Genomic DNA, 21,137 nt, shown 5'->3' with positions numbered 1-21,137 from the left:
AGATGAGGAAGTTGAGTATTTGCGGCTGTCCTCAGGGCAGCGCTCTGTCACCTTTGCCATGGAACCTGTTTGCCGACGGCTTGTTGTGAAAATTCAATGAGATTGGATTTCCAAGCCATTGGTTTGGTTACCCAATACTAATTAGTGGACATCGATTCGGAGCAATATTCTATTTGATTTAATTCAACACGCATTAAGAACAGAGATGTCTACTAGTTAAATTATCAGTTAATCGAAACAAAACTTCAATGGTTCATTTCACAAAGAAGTGAATAACAACCGGGGTTCGTCTCTTGCATTGAGTTCAGAGTCAAGAAAGGGGCCGTTCATAAACCACGTAGACTCATAGGGGGGACGGGGGGGTCTGGCAAAAGTCTACGTTTGTCTACGAGGGGGGAGGGGGGGTCTTTTAAAAAGTCTACGTAGACTTATTTTTTGTTATTCTCGTATTACTAATTATAAATGAGATTTAAAGAGAGTTGTATTCAAAGTATCGGTCTATTCAGTTAGGATTAGTGGATTAATTTTTTTATTTTTTATTTATTGATATCGGTGGTTAAAGCAGTAGTGTAATTAAAATTCTACAACAAAGAGTTTACTCGAGTTAATCAGTTTCTCTTGCAATCATTTACACTGATTTCAAAATAATTAAACACCCGTTACATTTTACGTCTTGACCCTACGCAACTCCGTGCAGACCGGTTCTACTATATTTATCTTCGAAAATATGCGGAGTTAAACTTTGATACTTTACGATAATATTCTCAGGTGATAAGGCTATTTATTACATAAGAAAAATAAATATATTTTTGGGAAAATTTAAATAGCTTCGTTCCCTTAATCACATAAGGCAATTTATATTGTCTTATTATCTTAGAAATAATGAAATTTGTTCACGAAAATTGAAATTTGTGTGCATGTTTAGTTTATTATTTTAGTCTAGATGATAGTACACACCTACAGTATTATTTTGTAATTGTTTCTCATAATTTAACAATTTTGAATGCACTAATAAGGCTCAAAAAGTGTTTATCAATTCTGCATTGTTGGTGTAGGTAGCACTTCGGTCAAAATTTGAAGCAATATATCTTTTTACATATACTTGAGTTACTAATCTTGAAAAGAAGTATTCCGCTACACAAACGTTGGAAATCACCTTGAATTGGTATTAATTGATTTGATCAATCATAGACAAAAACCAATGTAAAAACCTTTCTTTAATATTTAAAAAGCTTGAAATAAATTTGAACACTAATTTTTAATTGAACATTATAATGTGCTTCTTGCTAATTTCACATTACCTGCGAATAAAAAAAAATTAAAAGTCTACGTAGACTTTGGGCGTGGGGGGGGGGGGGTTGGTAAAAGTCTACTAAGGTCTACTAGGGGGGAGGGGGGGTTAAAAATTCTCAAATTTCGGTCTACGTGGTTTATGAACGGTCCCAAAGGCTGCATGGCCTTCAGGCAGTGCAGACGAACTTTTAGAAAGACCAGGGGTCCCAAACTCAAATGCATCTATTAGATTTACACGACAATTGCACGTTCAATACTTTCATACGGATGCCTTGTGTAGTGGCAATGGGAGAGGTGGCGGCGGTCCAGTTAAAGGTTAACTATCTGCAAAGAATGACGTTGATTGGTGCTTTCACCACAACTCCGAATGCTGCCCTTGAGGCCCTTCTATATATCAAACCATTACACATACACCTCGAACAAGAAGCACTATCGTGTGCATACACAGATTGTAGGTTTTGAAACAGTAATCACGTTGATCTTTCTACCAATCATTCACGACTGTGGTCACAAATGGTTAAATTCTTGCTCCCAGTAAGGGGCGTCATATTTGAGTAACATTTTCGAAACAAGAGTGTCAGGTCGTGTCGTTGCGTTGGCATCCCTTCACTTTTGCGGCGTTATCTGTAAAAAATACTAACTCCAGTGGCAGAATCCAACATCAAGTAAATACCGATAATATCAAAGAAAGCCTAGTTTTCATTTTCGTAGAAAAATTGGTCGGTGTTAGGTCAGACCGGACTAAGTGACAGTGCATTGATTTCGAGAAAAACGCGTTTAAAGTTTGAATCGCAGCATCCTTTACATTATAATTGGAAAATAATTTTTACCATAATTCTTGTTTATTGTTTCATATTTCAAATCTGGTAAAAGTGGAATGTAGATGAAGAAATTCTTTATCTAGTGCTATCATTAACTAATTTTTTGATGTTTTGCGACTTGGTCCGGTCTGACTTAACACCGACCAATTAAAAATTGTTCTAAAGTTTTAAGGTTTGTTTGGTTTAGGAAGTTAAGCTCTATCAGTGTATGCAAGAAAAGATTATGTATTTTAGCCTTCGTTTAATGATGCAATCAATGTATCATGTGGGAGTCAAGCTAATTGTGTCTGCATTGGCAATTAACCCATACAATCTTCCTTTCAAATAATACCGATTTCTGAGTAGGCTTATTTTTTATTTAAATTATTTTTTGATTTCTACTTATACATGAGCATAGATGTTGAAATAAGCGTGTAAAACCACTCTCTAGACGGTGCACTATTGCGTTAGTGTTTCTTCCTCAACTCAGTTAGCAGTGAATTGAACAGGTAATTGCTGTGCAGCAGTGAATTGTAAGCATCCAAATACCATTTTCGTAACAAGCAATAAATCGAGCAAAAGCAGCTGTCAACAAGAGAGTTTATGTACGTCAAACACGAGTTGAAGAATTGAATCAAAGAAGCGTAGCGGTTTTATCTATTTGCTTGCTGCTCCAAACTGTTGTAAAATTCATCCATAAATTTGCAGGTCAAAGAATCACACCGGACATAATCTGATAATACTTGCTCCACAGTGATCGGCCGTCACCAGTCTCACTCGAACCGAATTCGACCGATTTTCGTTTGTTTGTTTGTTTGTTGATATCGATTCGAGTGAGTGTCGAAAAAAAAATGTGGGACTTGTTGGTTGGTGTAGTGATAAAATAAATTAGCCAATTATTACATTATTGTTTGATGAAAAAAAAAATCAACCAAATTATTAACACAAAGCACGGCAGGAGGAAGGTCGGAAAAAGGTGTAATAAATCAAAAGTTCCCTCCCTTCCTAGGTTGCGTGAAACGGAAACGGGTTTTCAAAAAACCGAAACAACCATAGCGTATCAATTTCGGGCGAAAATGATCGGAAACAAATTAACATTTATCGTAATTAACTCATGCAGTGTTCATAAATCCAAAATCCAACAAAGAATTGAGAAAGAAACAGAACCGTTGAGTGCGGTGTTGACGACAGGTTTGAGTTTAAATCGAAAAAAAAATGTTGAAATCGGAGTCGGAAGGATCTCTCGTAAACAATCAATGCGGAACGAAATCGGGATGAGGATGGGGAATCTCGTTGAAGGGTTCTGGGAAAGGAAGTGGTGTAAAGTACGCGCTGCAGGATCAACAAAACTTACCCGTACAGTCTACTATCACGAATGTGTCTAAAAATTAAAGTAGGAGTAGAGTTAGACTTGTTGGTTAGCTGTTTGATGGTTTGAAGGTAGGCAGACTAATCTAAAAATTGTTGCTTAGTGGAAGGATCTCGGGATGGTTTGTGTGTTGATGAGTCGGTGATAAAATTTTGACAATGTATTGAAATGAGAATTGGAATTGGGCTGAATCCAGAAACTTAATTGCTCATCGAAAGTTTAAAAGTTAGATGTAACACACTCATTTGATGTTACATGCCTGTAGTAAATAAGCCAACAAACCTGAACAAACGAAAAAGACAGAAACAACAGTTTACAAGTAAAATAGAAGGTTTGTTCCAGTAAACGCTTCTTACTGCGGGATACTTTCAGTTTTACCTGGTATTGGAACAAACTGATAGTAAAAGAACGATAAACATTCACTGAACCAAACTTTAGTTTGACAGCTATTTCTGGCGAAATATTCCAGGCGAAACATTTCAAATGAGTTACACCGTAAATACATAATAGACAGTTTCACAGCGGAAGAAAGATATGAAAGTTAAAAAAAAACGTATAATTCGGAACTAAGTGTTTAACGCAAGATTTACCGGAAGACTCAAAGACTGAAAGTTTGAGCGCAAGTCGATAGAGCGTCATTCAGTTATCGATATTTGCCGAAAACAGTCGCGTTTTGCTCGCGTTAAAAAAAATAATTTAATAGCACGATTCATTTCGTCTCGAAATGCTGAAATACGACAATGCCAAATCTGCTTCCTTTATTAAACTAGTCAATTTGAGCTAAACGTCATTGAAATGTAAAAATCTCTCCTAGACAATATCATCTTCTATTCTCCTGTCATTTTACTGACACAATGAGATGCATTTTATTGCATTTAAACTTTTTAGTAAATATTTTACCATGAGTCATTAAAATGCAAATAAATACTAAAGAAAAGTGCATAGATTACTGAAGTTAGTAATCTTCACTTCAGTAAAAATCACAGATGATGCATCCTGCCATTTTCTTTTCAACCCAGTAGGTATGTTTGAGCTTCAGTGATATGATTCAATCGCAATACGTGTAGGGTAAACAGGTCTAATACGCCCCCCTTAAGCAAAAATAGCTATATTTCACCATTCGACGCTATGATCTTCTCACTGACTACTCTAATTTATTGTTATATTAGTTAGAAATTAGTACCCGTTTCATTTTTTATTAAAAACATCCTGATACAAGTACAATCAAACATTTTTCAAAGATGCCTAAATTCTAGTTTTTTTCTTTCACCCAGGGCAAAATGCCCCCGGTGAAAGTGTAATATGCCCCACAACAAGAGGACGGTATGCCCCACAGCAATCGGTGAGTATGCCCCACAACAATGAGTGGGGCCTTTTGGCCGGTGATGAGCTGTTGTGAATACATGAATAATTCTACACACACACATAGTTTTAAGCCAAGCTATAAACTAAGATAGTAACTATAACATTCTAGTAAGCTACTTGAAATAGTTCTATCGAATCCGACTATTTCTAATTGGTTGTAATGCTTTTGGAACAAGTGGAAGCTTACATAAAAGTAGCTCTTTTGAAACTTTTGTGTATATTGTTTTTTTTTTTTTTTTTCAATTTGTTTATTTGATAAGGCACGTATGCGTTAGCTTAAAGGTGCCATTTTTTCATTGTTTTACATTTTGAATTTCTTAAAACTAGGGGGATACACGTTTCAATATTATTTTGTTTTATATAATAAAACTAAAAAAAAAACTACAGCTAACTTATACATATAAAAGAGGGTATAGTATAATATTCGTAAGATTTGGGGGACGGGTCATTTGTGTGTTCTTTGTATAGTAATTCACTTTATGATTTTTAGAAGGGAGATTGTAGAAAAAATAATTATTAACTAAGCGGAACATTTTACAAGCTTATTAACTAGAGATAACTAGAAAGAGTGGTTCAAGATTAAGGGGAATTAATTAGGACTATTTTAAAGTAGTGGTACTGTTGCGCATTTCTTAACGAGATTAAATATTGTTCAACTAAAACTAGAAGATAGGGGGGCACATAAATTTTGGGAAGATATTCAAGGGGAGAAGGGGGTGAAGTCATACATCTGTGTATCAGAGACATGGGAGGGTGGGTGGACAAGGCTGAAGGGGGGGGGGGGGGGTGAGATATAAACTTTCAGTTTCCGGCATCAGGAATTAACGGCCAGGATTACAGATTCGAATGGATTGATCAACTAACACTAGAAGATAGGGGGGCACATAAGTTTTGGGAAGATATTCAAGGGGAGAAGGGGGTGAAGACATACATCTGTGTATCAGAGACATGGGAGAGAGGGTGGACAAGACTGAACGGGGGGGGGGGGATATAAACTTCAGTTTCCGGCATCAGGAATCAACGGCCAGGATTACAGATTCGAACGGATGTATCAAGTATTGGGACGCCGGGCGGTTTTCCTCGAGCCGGCAGGGGTTCCTCCAGACGATTTCGTAGTACGGCTCAGATACGGATCGGGAACACACCGCGCTGCGCGTGTGATGTTGTACTGTAGATCTCGTGTTGTTGGTTCATTCGACAGATGTTTTGTCTCGTCTTGGAGTCGTATCAAACCATCGTTGGGGTACGGTAGGCGGAAGAGGGCACTTCTGGGAATGATAAGAGAAAAGATAGGGGCATTTAAATTTGGATATTGATGGTTTTGAGGAACGTGTATATAAGGGACATGTAGAGAATATCGCGGCTTGCTAGTACATCTCGAACCGGGACATTGGGTGATCTTCCTCGGGCCCGAAGGGAATCGAATAGTTGAGATCTGGCAGAACAGTACTCGGCACATGCCCAGACAACATGTTCGATTTCGTGATAACCGTTGCCACAAGCGCAGATACCGCTATCCACGAGCCCAATACGCCGGAGATGTGCGTCCAGCGTGTAGTGATTGGACATGAGCCGAGACATCACGCGAATGAAATCCCGACCCACATCCATCCCTCTGAACCAAGGTTTCGTCGATACCTTAGGGATTATCGAATGTAGCCACCTTCCCAGTTCACCATTGCTCCATGATGTTTGCCAACTTTCGAGGGTTCTCTGATGAGTAATACTGAAAAATTCGCTGAAGCTAATTGGTCTTTCATATATGTCACCTTGTAAAGCGCCCGCCTTAGCTAAAGAGTCCGCTTCTTCATTACCTGGAATGGAGCAATGCGAGGGAACCCAAACTAAGGTAATCTTGTACGATCTTACAGACAAAGCACGCAGGCGCTCCCAGATTTTCCCCAGAAAATATGGAATGTGCTTTCTAGGTTTCATTGAACGGAGAGCCTCGATTGAGCTGAGGCTATCCGAGACAATAAAGTAATGATCGGTGGGCAAAGTATCAATGATCCCAAGGGTATACTGAATAGCAGCAAGTTCTGCGACGTAAACTGAAGCAGGATCATTGAGTTTGAATGAGGCGGTGAGGTTTTGATTGAATATACCGAAGCCAGTGGAGCCGTCGAGGCTTGACCCGTCGGTGTAAAACATCTTGTTGCAGTCGACTTCTCGAAATTTACTATGAAAGATGCTTGGGATCACTTGCGGGCGTATGTGATCCGGGATTCCACGAATCTCGTCTTTCATGGATGTGTCAAAGAAAACAGTTGAATCAGAAGCATGAAAGAGATTGACACGGTTGGGATAGTATGAAGAAGGATTGATATTTTGTGCCATGTAATCGAAGTACAAGGACATAAATCGGGTTTGAGAATTGAGCTCGATAAGCCTTTCGAAATTTGCAATTACTAACGGGTTCAAGATATCGCATCGGATGAGCAATCGATAGGAGAGTTCCCAAAATCGATTTTTCAGCGGAAGGACGCCCGCCAGCACTTCTAAACTCATCGTATGTGTCGAGTGCATACAACCCAAAGCAATACGCAAACAACAATATTGGATTCGCTCTAGTTTGATGAAATGTATGTTCGCAGCGGAGCGGAAACAGAAACTCCCGTACTCCATCACCGACAATATTGTTGTTTGGTACAGCCTGATCAGGTCTCCTGGGTGGGCACCCCACCATGTTCCGGTTATTGTACGGAGAAAGTTGATCCTTTGCTGGCACTTCTGTTTCAGATACCTAATGTGACATCCCCAGGTTCCTTTAGAGTCGAACCAGACCCCGAGATATTTGAAAGTTGAAACCTGAGCAATAGTTTGACCCATTAATTGAAGCTGTAGTTGCGCTGGTTCACGCTTCCTTGAAAATACGACTAGCTCAGTTTTCTCCGTGGAGAACTCGATACCTAGCTGGAGGGCCCAAGCAGACAAATTGTCCAAGGTATCTTGCAATGGTCCTTGCAGATCGACGGCTTTGGGACCTGTAATAGAGACCACACCGTCATCTGCAAGCTGCCTTAGCGTGCAGGAATTGACAAGACATTCGTCAATGTCATTCACGTAAAAGTTATAGAGAAGGGGGCTTAGACATGAGCCCTGGGGAAGACCCATGTAGCTAATTCGTGATGTCGATAAATCACCATGCGAAAAATGCATATGTTTTTCAGACAGCAAGTTTAGCAAAAAGTTGTTTAGAGTCGGTGAAAGACCATGCTGGTGCAGCTTCTCAGAAAGAATTTTGATAGAAACTGAGTCAAAAGCCCCCTTTATATCTAGGAAAACTGATGCCATCTGCTCTTTGCTAGCATAAGCCATTTGAATTTCTGTTGAGAGCAACGCAAGACAATCGTTCGTCCCTTTGCCTTTGCGGAAACCAAATTGTGTATCTGACAGTAAGCCATTTGCTTCAACCCAATTATCGAGGCGAAACAAGATCATTTTCTCGAACAACTTTCGGATACAGGACAGCATTGCAATCGGTCGATACGAGTTGTGGTCGGAGGCTGGTTTTCCTGGTTTTTGAATGGCGATGACCTTCACTTGCCTCCAGTTATGAGGGACAATATTACCCTCAAGAAACTTATTAAATAAATTCAACAAGCGTCTCTTGGCAGAGTCTGGCAGATTCTTTAACAAGTTAAATTTGATTCTGTCTGGCCCTGGGGCTTTATTGTTACATGATAAGAGAGCAAGTGAGAACTCCACCATCGAAAACGGTGTTTCGTTCGCGTTATTGTGAGGGGACGCGGCGCGGTAGATCTTCTGTGCCTGGGCGGAATCCGGACAAACCTTCTTGGCAAAATCGAATATCCAACGGTTTGAATATTCCACGCTCTCATTGGTACTGTTTCGGTTTCGTAATCGCCGGGCCGTACTCCAAAGAGTGCTCATCGATGTTTCTCTCGTTAGTCCGTCGACGAACCGGCGCCAGTAGCTACGTTTTTTGGCTTTTATCAAACTCTTCATGCGCGTTTCCGCCATCGCGTACTGTCGGTAGCTAGCTGGCAGCCCGTCGTCCCGGAAGGTCTTATACGCAGCGGCCTTCTCCGCGTACACGTCTGAGCACTCTTTGTCCCACCATGGATTGGGAGGACGCCCGCGTGAATTCGCGTCTGGTACGCGTTTAGTCTGAGCTTGAATCGCGGTATCGAGAATCAAGCCAGCCAGGAACCCGTACTCTTCCTCCGGAGGAAGCTCTTGTGTCGATTCTACTTTTTCGGATATCGCGGACGCGTAGCTCTTCCAATCAATATTTCGTGTGAGGTCATACGAAACATTGATTGTATTCGGTGGCCCTGAACCGTTAGCAATATTAATTACGATTGGCAGATGGTCGCTGCCGTGGGGATCAGAGACTACCTTCCACATGCAATTTAACCGCAGCGATGTCGAGCAGAGGGACAGATCTAAGGCGCTCGGTCGCGCTGGAGGGACAGGAATCCTTTGTGTATATTGTTGTTTTGCAACATATTAAAAATACCAAACTAACTTAGTACGTTGATTTCATGAAACGATACTGTTATCAGTCATTTTTACTTTTTAGATAATTCAGGAATCCTGGGAATCGAAGAGGGGCATTTAGCCCCGGTGGGGCGTATTATACCCTTTTACCATAACTTCAAAATCTATCATCATTTGAATAATAATAATAACTATAAGTAAGTACTCTTCACAGAATAGTTACAAACTATGATAAGTACTCATTATAGAAATATAGTTAAACGGCATAACGAATATTCATAATTTATAGGTTTTCGAAGGCTCATAATTCGTCTTAAGGATCCATGAGGAACAAAACGCTCGCTTCCAATACGATAATCGAGAACCCACATCGAGTATTGAATTTTCCATTCATAATAAAAGGATTAAAAAACTATTATCAACAAATTATTTTATTCTTTTCTGAGATTTCTCCACTTTTCACGGGTTTTCAATGAAAATTACCGAAAGAATCAAATTGACTAAATTTAAAAGGAATTTTTAAAATCGTGATCTTTTTAACCTTTTAATAATTTCTCCATACCTTGGATGAGAGATGAGAGATATCGACACCATAAGGTTAAGATCATTTAGTGAATTCTTGCCCCACGATGGCGTCCTTGTAGCAAAAATGTACAAATTTCATGCTATCGTTTGACATTAATATTAAATGCCCGACATCTTAAAATTCAGTTCACTATTTAGGATTTCCAGTTAAATTTGTACAATATCGAAATTTACAAAAGCTTAAAAAATTTCACAGAATTTAAAAAAAAAAAATTACGAAATTTTAGAGATTTTTTCAAAGATTCACGGAACTTTGTAATTTAAAAAAAAAAAATTGCGAAACATTTGAATTTTTTTTTAAATTTTACAAAATTCTACAAAATTTTACAAAATTTTACAAAATTACAAAAAACTTCACAAAACTTTCACAAAGCATTTGAAAATTTTATAAAATTTTAAAAAAATCTGCAAAATTTTTACAAAACTTCACAAAATTTTACAGAACATTACACAATTTATTGTCACATTTATTCAATTTTATCAAATTTTATCATATTTAACTTCTTTTATCAAATTTTATTAAATTTGCTCAAATTTTATCGCTTTGTGTCGAATTTTGTCAGTCTATGAAGCTTGTTCAATTTTATACTGTTTTATCCAAATTCACAAATGATTGCAAAATTTACAAGTTAGATAAAATTTAAAAAAAAAAATCAAAATTTCGCGAAATATTACAAAACAGTTTACAAATTTGTAGTAAATTTTAGTAGAATTATTTCGTAAATCTTATTTATATTTAGAAAATTCAAATTCATGTCAGTAAAAAAATCTAATGAAGCAAAGAATTACTTAACATTTTAAAGTCATTTTGTTACATTTTTGTCTATCAATTTAGCATATTTCATCCATGTTTAGTAATTTTCAAATAATTTCGATAAACATTTATTCAATGCAGTAAAGGGTAATAAGATTTGGTATTGAATGAATTTATTTAATTTTAGTAATTTCTTTTCTTTTAAGTAAATTTTAGTCAATTTCAGTCCACTAAACTGCTGATGATCGCAATTCTGTTTCATGTAAATAGGAAATCCAATAGCAAATGAGGCAAACATGCGATCATGTGCAGCAAACTGAATTGAAATCAAGAGGGAAATTTTAGTAATTCTATTTCATTTTAGTCAAGTTTTTGTAATATTATAGTAGATTTTAGTCAGGTTTTGTCTGTTTTAGTAGATTAGAGGAATTCTACGAAGATCTGTCCGAAAATCTTTAAAATCGTGACCGACCATCTTAGATTCCCATGAAACTTTGCATGTTCCATCAGCATGGAAGACTAAACATTCTTCACTGTCAATAAGATTATTTTGACTTAGGAACAATTTTTCAAAAGGGCGTGAAAGTTTATAAATTTAGCATTTTCGAAAAAAAATTGTTAGTTTACCGTATTGCATACAACAAAACTATCGGAGAACAAGTTGCAGGGAAGGAATGCTTCAGCACGAAAAAATATACACTAAAGAAATGTGGTGCCATTTTTCACAAAAACAAAAAATTATGCTGAAAATTTAAATTGCGAAAAACTCAAACAAACATTTTGAATGTGATCGCATGATGGAGAACTTATCGGTAAAAAAGTTTTTTTAACGATAAATTCATACATGTTGTCAAATTTCACACTAATTGACATTCAAATCTTTGATTTTAGCGTTATTTTAAATCAAAATGCATTTAACAAAAATCTTCTAAAATGCAATATGTGGTTGTGGAGATATTTGGAATTTCACTCCAACAAAAACAATTATTTCTCGTACTTATACCCTTTTTAAAAGTTATCATAAATTATCAAAAACTATTCTAATGGTAAAGAGAGACAAGTTTGTCTTTGCCGTGAGACACGCTGGTAGATTTGAGCTATTCGTAGTAATGTTGCCTAAGCTCGACTCCTATCAGCAGAAGACAAAAGATTCAGTAAGATTCTAAGCCTGTTTCTGATGGCCCTGTCACTTCTAGTTTTCCGATCTGTATATTTCATATCCGTGCTCTCTTTTGAGTACTGTGGCTCTAATTTTTTATAACTTTTCCTACTCAGTAATCTCTAGCTATTAAAAGTAGAAAAGAAAATGTGACTACATATTAGTCGAAATAGAAGAAAAGAAAAAAAACAATTATTTATCGTTTTGGAGATGTACAAAAACTTTTTAAGTGTATTTGGTTCATGGAGAAGCTTTCACTAAAAAGATTTAGGAACAAAAACTTTTAACATATTTTTATAATTCATACTATTTGCAGTCATAAATACAATTTTCTTGATGAATGTGAATTTAAATGCCATTTCAAATCAAAATGCTCACAACAAAAATTTAATCATCAGACCGTATGGTTGAATCATATTTTGATTGTTTTCGTATAGCTTTTAAAAGGTTAACAATATAACCTTTATTATTTCAAAGGGAAAGTTTATGGACCTTTTGAAAAACCTATTGCTTGATGGTGAAATGCGAATAACTTATGAAAAGGTCGTAATAAACAAAATAATTGTGTTGTTAAAACCAAATTTCAAATATCTCGCGAACTACCACATTTCAGAAAATATTTGTTTGGGGCATTTTGATTTGAAATGGCGTTTAGATTTATATTCAAAAAGAAAATTGTATTTTTGACTGCAAATAGTAAGAATAATAAAAATAAGTCAAAGGTTATTGTTAGGAGAAATTATGTCAGGAAAGCTTCTTCATGATCTAAATACTCTGATAAAGTTTCTTTTACATCTTTAAAACGATAAACATTAAATTGTTGGCATTTTATGATGGGAAAACGCGAATAACTTTTAAAAAGGTCATAATGACACGAATTAATTGTTTCTGTTTCAGCAACATTCGAAATATCTCGAAAACAGTCGCATTTTGGAAGATTTTTGTTAAATGCATTTTTATTTGAAATAATACTTAGAATAAAATCCTGTAATAAAATTATAGATTTAGTATGTTAGGGAAATTAGTATGAAATTTAAAGACACGGATAAAGTTATAGTTAGAAAAACTTTCTTTACCGATTAGTTCTCCAGCATGCAATCGCATTCAAGATCTTTCTTTTGTCTTTAGATTTCCGTCGACAAAATATAAAAAAAATTGAAAAAATGGGTTCATAATTCAAATTTTTAACATAAATTTTTGTTTCTGTGAAAAATAACATTTCTTTCAGTGTATATATTTTTCGAGCAGAAGTATTCATTCCCTGTAACTCGTTCTCAGATAGATGTGTTTTATAAAATACGGTAATCGATTTTTTTTTTGAAAATGCTATATGCAGAAACTTTGACGCCCTTTTTTAAAAATTACTCTTGAGTCAGATTAATCTTACTGACTATGGAAAATGTTTAATCTTCCATGCCGGTGAAACGTGTAAAAAAGGTTAAAGTTAAAAGTGATAAAATGTGATGAAATTAATTAGAAATCATTAAAATTAATCCAAATCTATAAAATTTAGTTGAATTTTGTAACAGTTGTTTAAAATTACGTAAAATTCTGTTAAAACATTTAAATTGAGGTACAAGCATTTGAATGAAATTAGCGAAAATTAAATAAATTCAGTGAAAATTCATAATAGTTTGTTGAATTTAATAAATATTTCTTACAAATATGTCAAACTGGAAAGAAAGAGATTAAATTTGATGAATAATTTGTTCAAATTAGTGTAATTATTAAAAAAAATAAGAACGAACTGTAAACATTAGTATTAGATTAGTAAAAATTACTTAAAGTTAGTAAAGATTACTTGAAATTAGTTGGAATTGGGTATAAAGTCCTAAGATCAAATCTGTTGAAATGAGCTTAGTAAAGGTAGACTAAATTAGTTTAAATCAGTTAAAATCAGTAAAGAATAGCTAAAAACAGTCTAAGAAGGTCCGATAAAATCCACTAAAATTAGAAAATCAGATAAAATTAGCTGAAACGAGTGAAATTGAAATGATTTAGTTGTAATTATTTTGAACTGTTCAAAAAATTTTGGGGAAGAAATAAAAATTAATCAAAACTACTTGCATTGGATAACAGTTATAAAAAATAAGATAAACCAGTATAAAAATTAGTAATATCTGCTAAAAGAAGGTGAAATTAATAAAAAATTAATCTAATTTAAAGTTAAAATTAGTCAAAATCTACAAATTGTAGATAAAATTAGTTCAATATTCAGATTTAGTTACCGTTACACTGTGGTTAAGAACTGTGAAAAGCTGGTCGAAAGTACTTTCTTGCGAGTATGTTTGAGAACATCTCCGTACAAAAAAGTCCCCTACTCTTGACGTTTGCATATCAATGATTAATACACCTAGTAGTGAGGTATGGAGTCTACTTTTTCAAGAAGTTTATATTCAGGATCGTTATCTTCGGCAAAATTTTAAAAACGGGCATTCCAAAAATTTTTGATGACGACACTAGGTATCTTTTTTTCCTTTGATTGAAATATGGAACATTTTCCGTGGAAAAATAAATCAAGAAACGAGTTTATAACTAGACTGTCCCTAAACTCATTTCAATAGGGGAATGTGTTCGGTTGTCGGCACACTTTGGTTTGTGGCTCACGACATTACTCCAATTGAACATACTATTTCGATCAATTTACTTCTTTCTATAACACTAAGCAAATCATCAAAAAAACTTTTAAGTAGAATTTCAGTTGTTCAAAAAATATATTGGCTGTAGAACAGAACATTCGAGTCTGTTCGCTTCAGCAATCGTCACAAAAACATCGCGCTAATATAACACACAAATAATATTTATCAGAATGTCCATGTCTGCTTTTTATCAAAAGCTATATAGGGGTGCCGACAACCGACCACTTTCCCCTATTAAAATAGACTTGAGAACAGATTTTTTTCTTCGTGTTGTGGGTAGTATATCTGTCTCACACTCCCAAAACGTTACCCAAAAATTAAATAAATATTTTTTTCATGTTCATATTAAGATTCAAATAGTTGTAGTTGCACACCCAAAACAATTTCCCAATGCAAAAAAGGCATTACATCCTTTCGTGCATATTCCGAATTAGAATCATGCCTTCTTCGCATTGTAGACCAATCATAGTTACTGCATTACACCAACACAGCTTGATTCATGATGAAATAAATTGATTGAGAATACACGCTACCATATTATCTGCCCGCATGTAAAAGTATTAGTTGGTTTTGCTTGCTGAGTCTGCCAAAAAGGTGGTGTATTCTATACATGAATACCTCTGTGGTGTTTGTAAGAACTTCTGTCTTCATACACAGTTACGCTTTTTTGTCTGCGAATAGCTCAATTCCAACCACACTAAACGCGTGAACAGTTTACGTTCACGAGAGTGTGTGATATACGCGTTATTTTCCCATAGCGAATGGTGTTTGCAGTAAAATCATCGCTCTCTCATTTTGTGCTTCAGAGAAGAGTGGAAGAAAATGATTTGTGCTCAGATTGATTTGCGATGATCCTTGCCCAGGTCGATGATGTGCGCTGGATTCGCATGTTCGGGAAATAATACAAACTGAAATGAGTAACTGCCACTGCAGCTCAAAAGTGCAAAACCATGTCATCACTGCCCTTATAGTTTATGATACTTTAAACTTAGATACTTTTACTGCGAAATACTGATATGATATCACCTGAAAGTACTGTTAATATGAGGAATGCCAGAAATGATTGGCGGGCGGCTTCTATCCGACAAATGTTGAATTAACTTGTTAACCCAATGTTTCCATATAGGTAACTTTCTCCTGCGTATAGTGCGCTTAAATAATCATTAATCATTATTTATGAACCTATCTAGTGGCTAGAAGTCGCATATCGCTGGTAAAGTTAGGGTTTAGAGAACGCCGAAAGCTCAACATATTATCAAAACAAAATCATCACCCACACCCCACCAATTTGATGATGCTATAAATTGTTCTCTCCAATATGCAATAGAAAGGCGAAATGGAAACTGTTCCTTGAGCGTGTATTAGTATTTTCAGAGCGCACATGTATTCGAGTGGATATGTCCTTTACATGTGTATTAGTGCGGAGTCATTTTAATACTAATACTCCGATATCGTTGAATTCACTAATACATTCCCAACTGTGGGATTGTGTAAGTTTCTGTGGTGTAATCGCCTTAATGCATTTTTGTCCCGGACCAATATCGCTTTATATGCATTATACCAGTTACAATGCAAAATTCTCATTAGAATCATGCTTATTCGCATGTAATTCATACGGTTCGCGTTTTGGGTGCAGTTAGTCTTTACATTGACCCAGATCGTTATCTGAGTGCAGGTTCGTTTATAAACCTGTTTTTACAGTATCATTTCCGGTAAAATACTGTATCATGCAGTATTTGGCATCTAATTCATGCTTCTGCCGGAAAATTTGTATATTTTCAAAATATTACACTAATCTGATCTATTGTAGATGTTTTCTTCGTGGGTTGTGGTGGGGAAGTAATACAAATCATACATGAATGAAAAAAGAAATATTTGCCGAATTAATAATATTATTTATATTTCATAATTTTCAGAAAATTTGTGTGTTGAGGTTTGAATTTTTTTGGTTAGTAAAAATTCTTAAATAAAAATTAAGTAAAAACTGTTTTTTTTAATTTTTTCTACGAAAAATTTCAATCAGAAGGTGGAAAAGTACCAAATGTCTTTAGCAAAGTTTTTTGGAATGATATTTTCTAAAATTTCGCCTAAGATACCGATCCCAAAGTTTTTGAAAAAGTAGGTTTCAGTGTTCGTAATTGACATCTTTTATTGATACGTCAACGCCAAGAGCAGGGGATTTTCTTGGTCTGAATTTTTTTCAAAGACAATTCGCGAGAAAATTATTTTGGCCACCTTTCCACAGTTCTGGACGACGGTGCGCTAGTTAGCTGATGAACATTCGTAAATATAATTATAAATCTTTGCGTTCGGCATTGCTGCTTATTATGATCGCTGATTCTTCTATTTAACATTTTTTGAATCAAACCGATAGAACTTCACTCAGCGAATCATTTGCTTTTCAAATCGGAAGCACTCACCCTTCGCAAACCCATTTTGTTTGCAATGCTTTCCACTACGTTTATTTATAGCCGACGAACGTGGTAGCAAAGTTTTGGGTTTAATTTTACCAGCAGAGCAAAAAGGTTGGTGGTGAAAACTGTTCGATACTCGACGTTGGGACATTTTTTTTTTGCTAACATCGGCTTACTTCATGTTAAGGTTATATTGAGAATCGGCCATTTTTGAATCCGAAAAAATCCGCTTTCGATTAAAATCGATCAGTTCAAAATTGTTCGAAAATCAATCCTAACAATGTTCTGTGTATAGAAAGAAAGATTTGGCACAACGGTAGGGCTTTTTTCCACATTCAAAGACAATGTCGATTGAACCCTAAAAGTATACACGGAAGTAGAGTAGGAGGAAGGGTACAGCTGGTTACCCACAATCAGTAAATGAAGTACTATTGTTGAGCACAGAACTGCGGAGGATATCGGTGCTTTTCGACAAGTTTTTTCCGGTAGTTTTTCTTTCCTCTTGTAAAACCAAAAAAAAACGAATATGTTCCTACTATCGTTGCCGAAGTTGCGGGAAGCGAGAACTAAATTCCCGCGGTGCTCTGCAACTGGAAACAATCGAGGTCAAACTGTATAGAGGGAAACAATGGCGAAGCGAAATTGAGCTAGGTTCATGTAATGAAAGATCGGAAATGGCGTATTCGGGGTGGTATTTCTTTGGTTCAACAAAAAAAAATGATAGACGAAGAATCATCGTGTATGGGGAGAAGAGGGAATTTTTGGGGGGTCGTGGAAAGTTTTTAAATAATGGTGAACGATATTTTGCTCCCCGGTGATTTGACCCTTTGTAAAGGAACTTGAACAGGATTGAGGATACCTGTGGGATGATGAAATCTAGGGACTCGAGTGTTGGTGCGAGTGCAAGAGCATTTTTTCTTCATTTTTATGGCATTTAGGGAAAACATTCCAGTTGAGTGGATTTTTTTGTGTGTGTGGTCCTGTGGGCATCGATAAATTTAGTCTGGAAAGTTTCTTCCTGCTTGTTCTGATATCGTTTGATTTTTGCTTGTGGCATATTTGGTGCTGCTCGGATTTCTGCTGTTGGGACGATACTGAACTGTTTATTATGATAGTTGAAAGTTAGTTTTTTTTAGTATTGCTTTGAGGTTTCGTATTGTTTGAGTTGTTTTGGACGAAAGTTGACTTTACACTTTCCGTTGTCGACAGGATAACGGACGTGGTTAAAGTCAATTTTCTGTTATCGATGCCAATGGAATTATTAGTAAATTAAGTTTTTGATTTGTTAAGCCGATGGTGGGAAGAGAAGAGATAACTCTTAGCGGTGGCATAAGGCAGATTATGATTTTTTTGATTTTTATTGGTAGACTATTAATTGGTTAGTGATGAGAGGATAGCTTTGAAGGTTAGTTCAATATGGGCTGAGGTTAGTTAGTTGCTTTTTATTATCATTATCTGACTGGTGCTGAGCTAGCTTTGGTGGTGTACGTGAGAGTCAGTTTGAAAAGATCTTACCTTCCATTCCCGTGCCTAAATAGTGCTAAAATTTCTTCGAATGTTTTGTTTTTGGTCTCAGGAACCTTTTTATATGTAAATATCCAAAATATTGCTAAAAATACACTAAACGGTAGGAATGTATAATTTTCCAAGGCAGTCTGAAACGAGACAAAATTACAATATTAATAATGAGTTTTAAGTTTGATGAAATAGCACGATTATTTTTGATTTCGTAGAAACGTGGTAACCTCTCTTTTGCTCACAAAATTTATGGATATTCAACTCGAAATCGCACTTTGAGATTTTTTCGGATCTCCCTAGCACCTTTCCGATATCTAAGAATAAGGTATGACTTCGCAACAATCTGGACCAGCTAGTGTTATTGACTCATTGCAAGAGAGGCATCTTTACTCAAAAAATGAATAAAATTTGTTTGGTAGTACAATATGGTGTCTGATCGAAGTAAGATTTGCTTCACTTATGTCGTTTTCGCTTGAGGCTGAAACTAACTCAGGTTCGGACTTAACTGCTGTTAAACCGTTTGTTTGAAGTCAGTTTCGAACCAAGGTTTTGTGCCAATGAACTGAAAACCGGGTTGGGTTCTAACCTGAAAAATATTTCGGGTTCGCTCACACCACCGCTGTTTTGCGAGAACCCAACTCAGTTCCATCAAAAACGTTTGTTTGAAGCAACTAACCTGGGTTAGTTTCTAGGTTCTCAATCGAAAACGACATTACTTTTACTGATTTTTGACAAGGCATGGTTTTTGTCAGAAATGAATCGAATCTAGCCATTTCTGACAAAACGGTACCTACTCAAAAATGTGCAAAGCACGTGAGACAAGTAGGCCGATGTCGAAAGAATATAGTCCACTTCATTAAAACATCGAATTGAACTAGTGAACATTTTTAAATATCATACTATGTTGCGTTTCGGCTTCGCCTCATCAGAAACCGACACTAATTTATTGTCACCCTAGTGAGAAATTTTGGTTTTTACGAAATTTTCCTCCTTAAGGTGAAATATAGCATAATTTTTAAATAATTATTGAGTAAAGGTGTTTTTTATGTAATCAATAACTGAGAATAACGATTATACATTTAGTACAAAGGAATATTACCTAAAGCTAGGTTAGGCTCAATTGGTGTATCATCTTTACAGAGAAAAGGAATATACAGTAGATACAAAACACTAGTTTAGGATTGTTTTCGCCTCGGAACATGTTTGTTTTGCTTTCGGTATATATCCGTCAAGATATCGAAAGTCTATCTAATAAAAGTCTTTGGTCCGCACTTTTGCTTCACGCAGAAAAATATGGCCTGCTTCTAACCACAAACCGTTCAATTGAACTCCAACTTAGTAAAATGTAGAGTTTGCCTTCTTTTCATTTCAGTCTCGTTTATTTTGTTGTAATTTTTATGCATTCAAGACCGAAAACGTCCAATGCGTAAAATATACAGCAGAATAAACGAGAGGTAAACGGAAAAATGATGTAATATCCCGGATAGAATTTTACAATAGCATTTACCCTACAAACAATCATAAAACAATAAATATTATAGTTATTACTGTTTGAACATTGTTCGATGCCAAGTTCTCACAGTAGATTTACAATTAAATTTCATGTAACAATAAATTTCACTGTTCAGAAAAAAAACTGATACAGTGCATTCACATTAAATTTTACTGCTTTCGAGAAAAAAAATGTATGGAGCAAATTTTTTTTTTAATGTTAAGATACATAACCACCCCCCGTTTTCACTGTAAAAGGCTATTTTACATTGAAATTTACTGTAAAAACGTTAAAGTTTATTGATTTTGTATTGTAGCATAACGCTAAAACCTACTGTAAGTTATTGTAAAATTACTGTACTGTCACAATGAAAATCATGGTTTTGTTACTGTACATTTCTATTCGGGATGTGCCATGAATCAAATTTCTATGTGGCATACTATTATAATTTCATTAGTTTTAACATGATATCTATGCGTTACAGATAATTTTGATGTGCTACTACAAATTGAAAAAAAATATGTGTGAAATCAATATAATGAATATAACAAATTTTCTCGGTGTAAATTTTCGGCTGTTATTGTTATGAAATGAAAGAGTTTGTATGTACCGCACAAGGAACTGAAAATTTATCAAAATTCAGAACAGGTTTAGACAATTTCTGCTTTCTAATTAGTGAAAATACATCAGCCAAGAATGGTCATTATTTTGCTCGCTAAAAGATACAAAAATGATTAGTCGCTAGCAAACGACGATAGAGGATAATTTTTTTGCCTTTTTTATTTGGCCTATTTGGCAGGTATATCCCGGAATCAAAACAATGATGTTCCTACCACCGATGCCAGCGACAATCCGAATCTATTATTCTGTATCTACTGAATACACATAGTTTTAAAGGGGCAGTTATGCAAAGAGTGACGCAACTCTTCTTATCGAACACTCAAAAAGTCAACCTATCAGTATGAGTATCGTTATCATGTGGGTTTAATGATGGCGAGCTATATGACAAAAAAATCAAATCGTTTCTTTTGGTATGATCATTTTTTGATAACCACGATAAAACTTAATTGTAATTGTTTGAGAATCTGTGTGAAGTGGCATGCACAATTTTTTTTCGAATGTGTTTTCGATTTGAGTGTCGTATAAGAGATACCGCAGCAAATATGTCTTAGTTAGTTGGTAGTAAGCCCATCAAACAAAAAATTGGGCTATAAAGCTGGTTAAGAAATATCCAATTTCCTTCTTCTTTTTTTAAAGTTCTTAGAGAAAATTGGTTTTTTCTTCA

The 21,137-nt window shown here is 35.5% G+C and overlaps 1 protein-coding gene across 22 annotated transcripts in view; it reads right to left on the bottom strand.

Moving 5' to 3' along the window:
- The window catches only part of LOC131693700 (glucose transporter type 1), a 704,006-nt gene that overhangs the window by 61,351 nt on the left and 621,518 nt on the right, over window positions 1-21,137 (bottom strand). For 15 of the 22 annotated variants that reach the window (XR_009306301.1, XM_058981755.1, XM_058981754.1 and 12 more), the window contains 2 exons: window positions 18,358-18,497; window positions 3,448-3,474 (listed from right to left, as the gene is read on the bottom strand). Coding sequence is in view for 20 of the 22 variants with exons in the window: in XM_058981755.1 (XP_058837738.1) it covers window positions 3,448-3,474; window positions 18,358-18,497 (167 nt within the window). In the remaining 2 variants the exon portion in view is untranslated. The remainder of the gene's footprint in view (window positions 1-3,447; window positions 3,475-18,357; window positions 18,498-21,137) is intronic. The other 7 variants (XR_009306302.1, XM_058981757.1, XM_058981758.1 and 4 more) reach the window with 1 other exon arrangement.

The sequence above is a fragment of the Topomyia yanbarensis genome, chromosome 3 (assembly GCF_030247195.1).
Source record: "Topomyia yanbarensis strain Yona2022 chromosome 3, ASM3024719v1, whole genome shotgun sequence".
NCBI lineage: Eukaryota > Metazoa > Arthropoda > Insecta > Diptera > Culicidae > Topomyia > Topomyia yanbarensis.
Note: the sequence above shows the minus strand (reverse complement) of the source record. Positions and strands in the feature narration are given on the sequence as shown.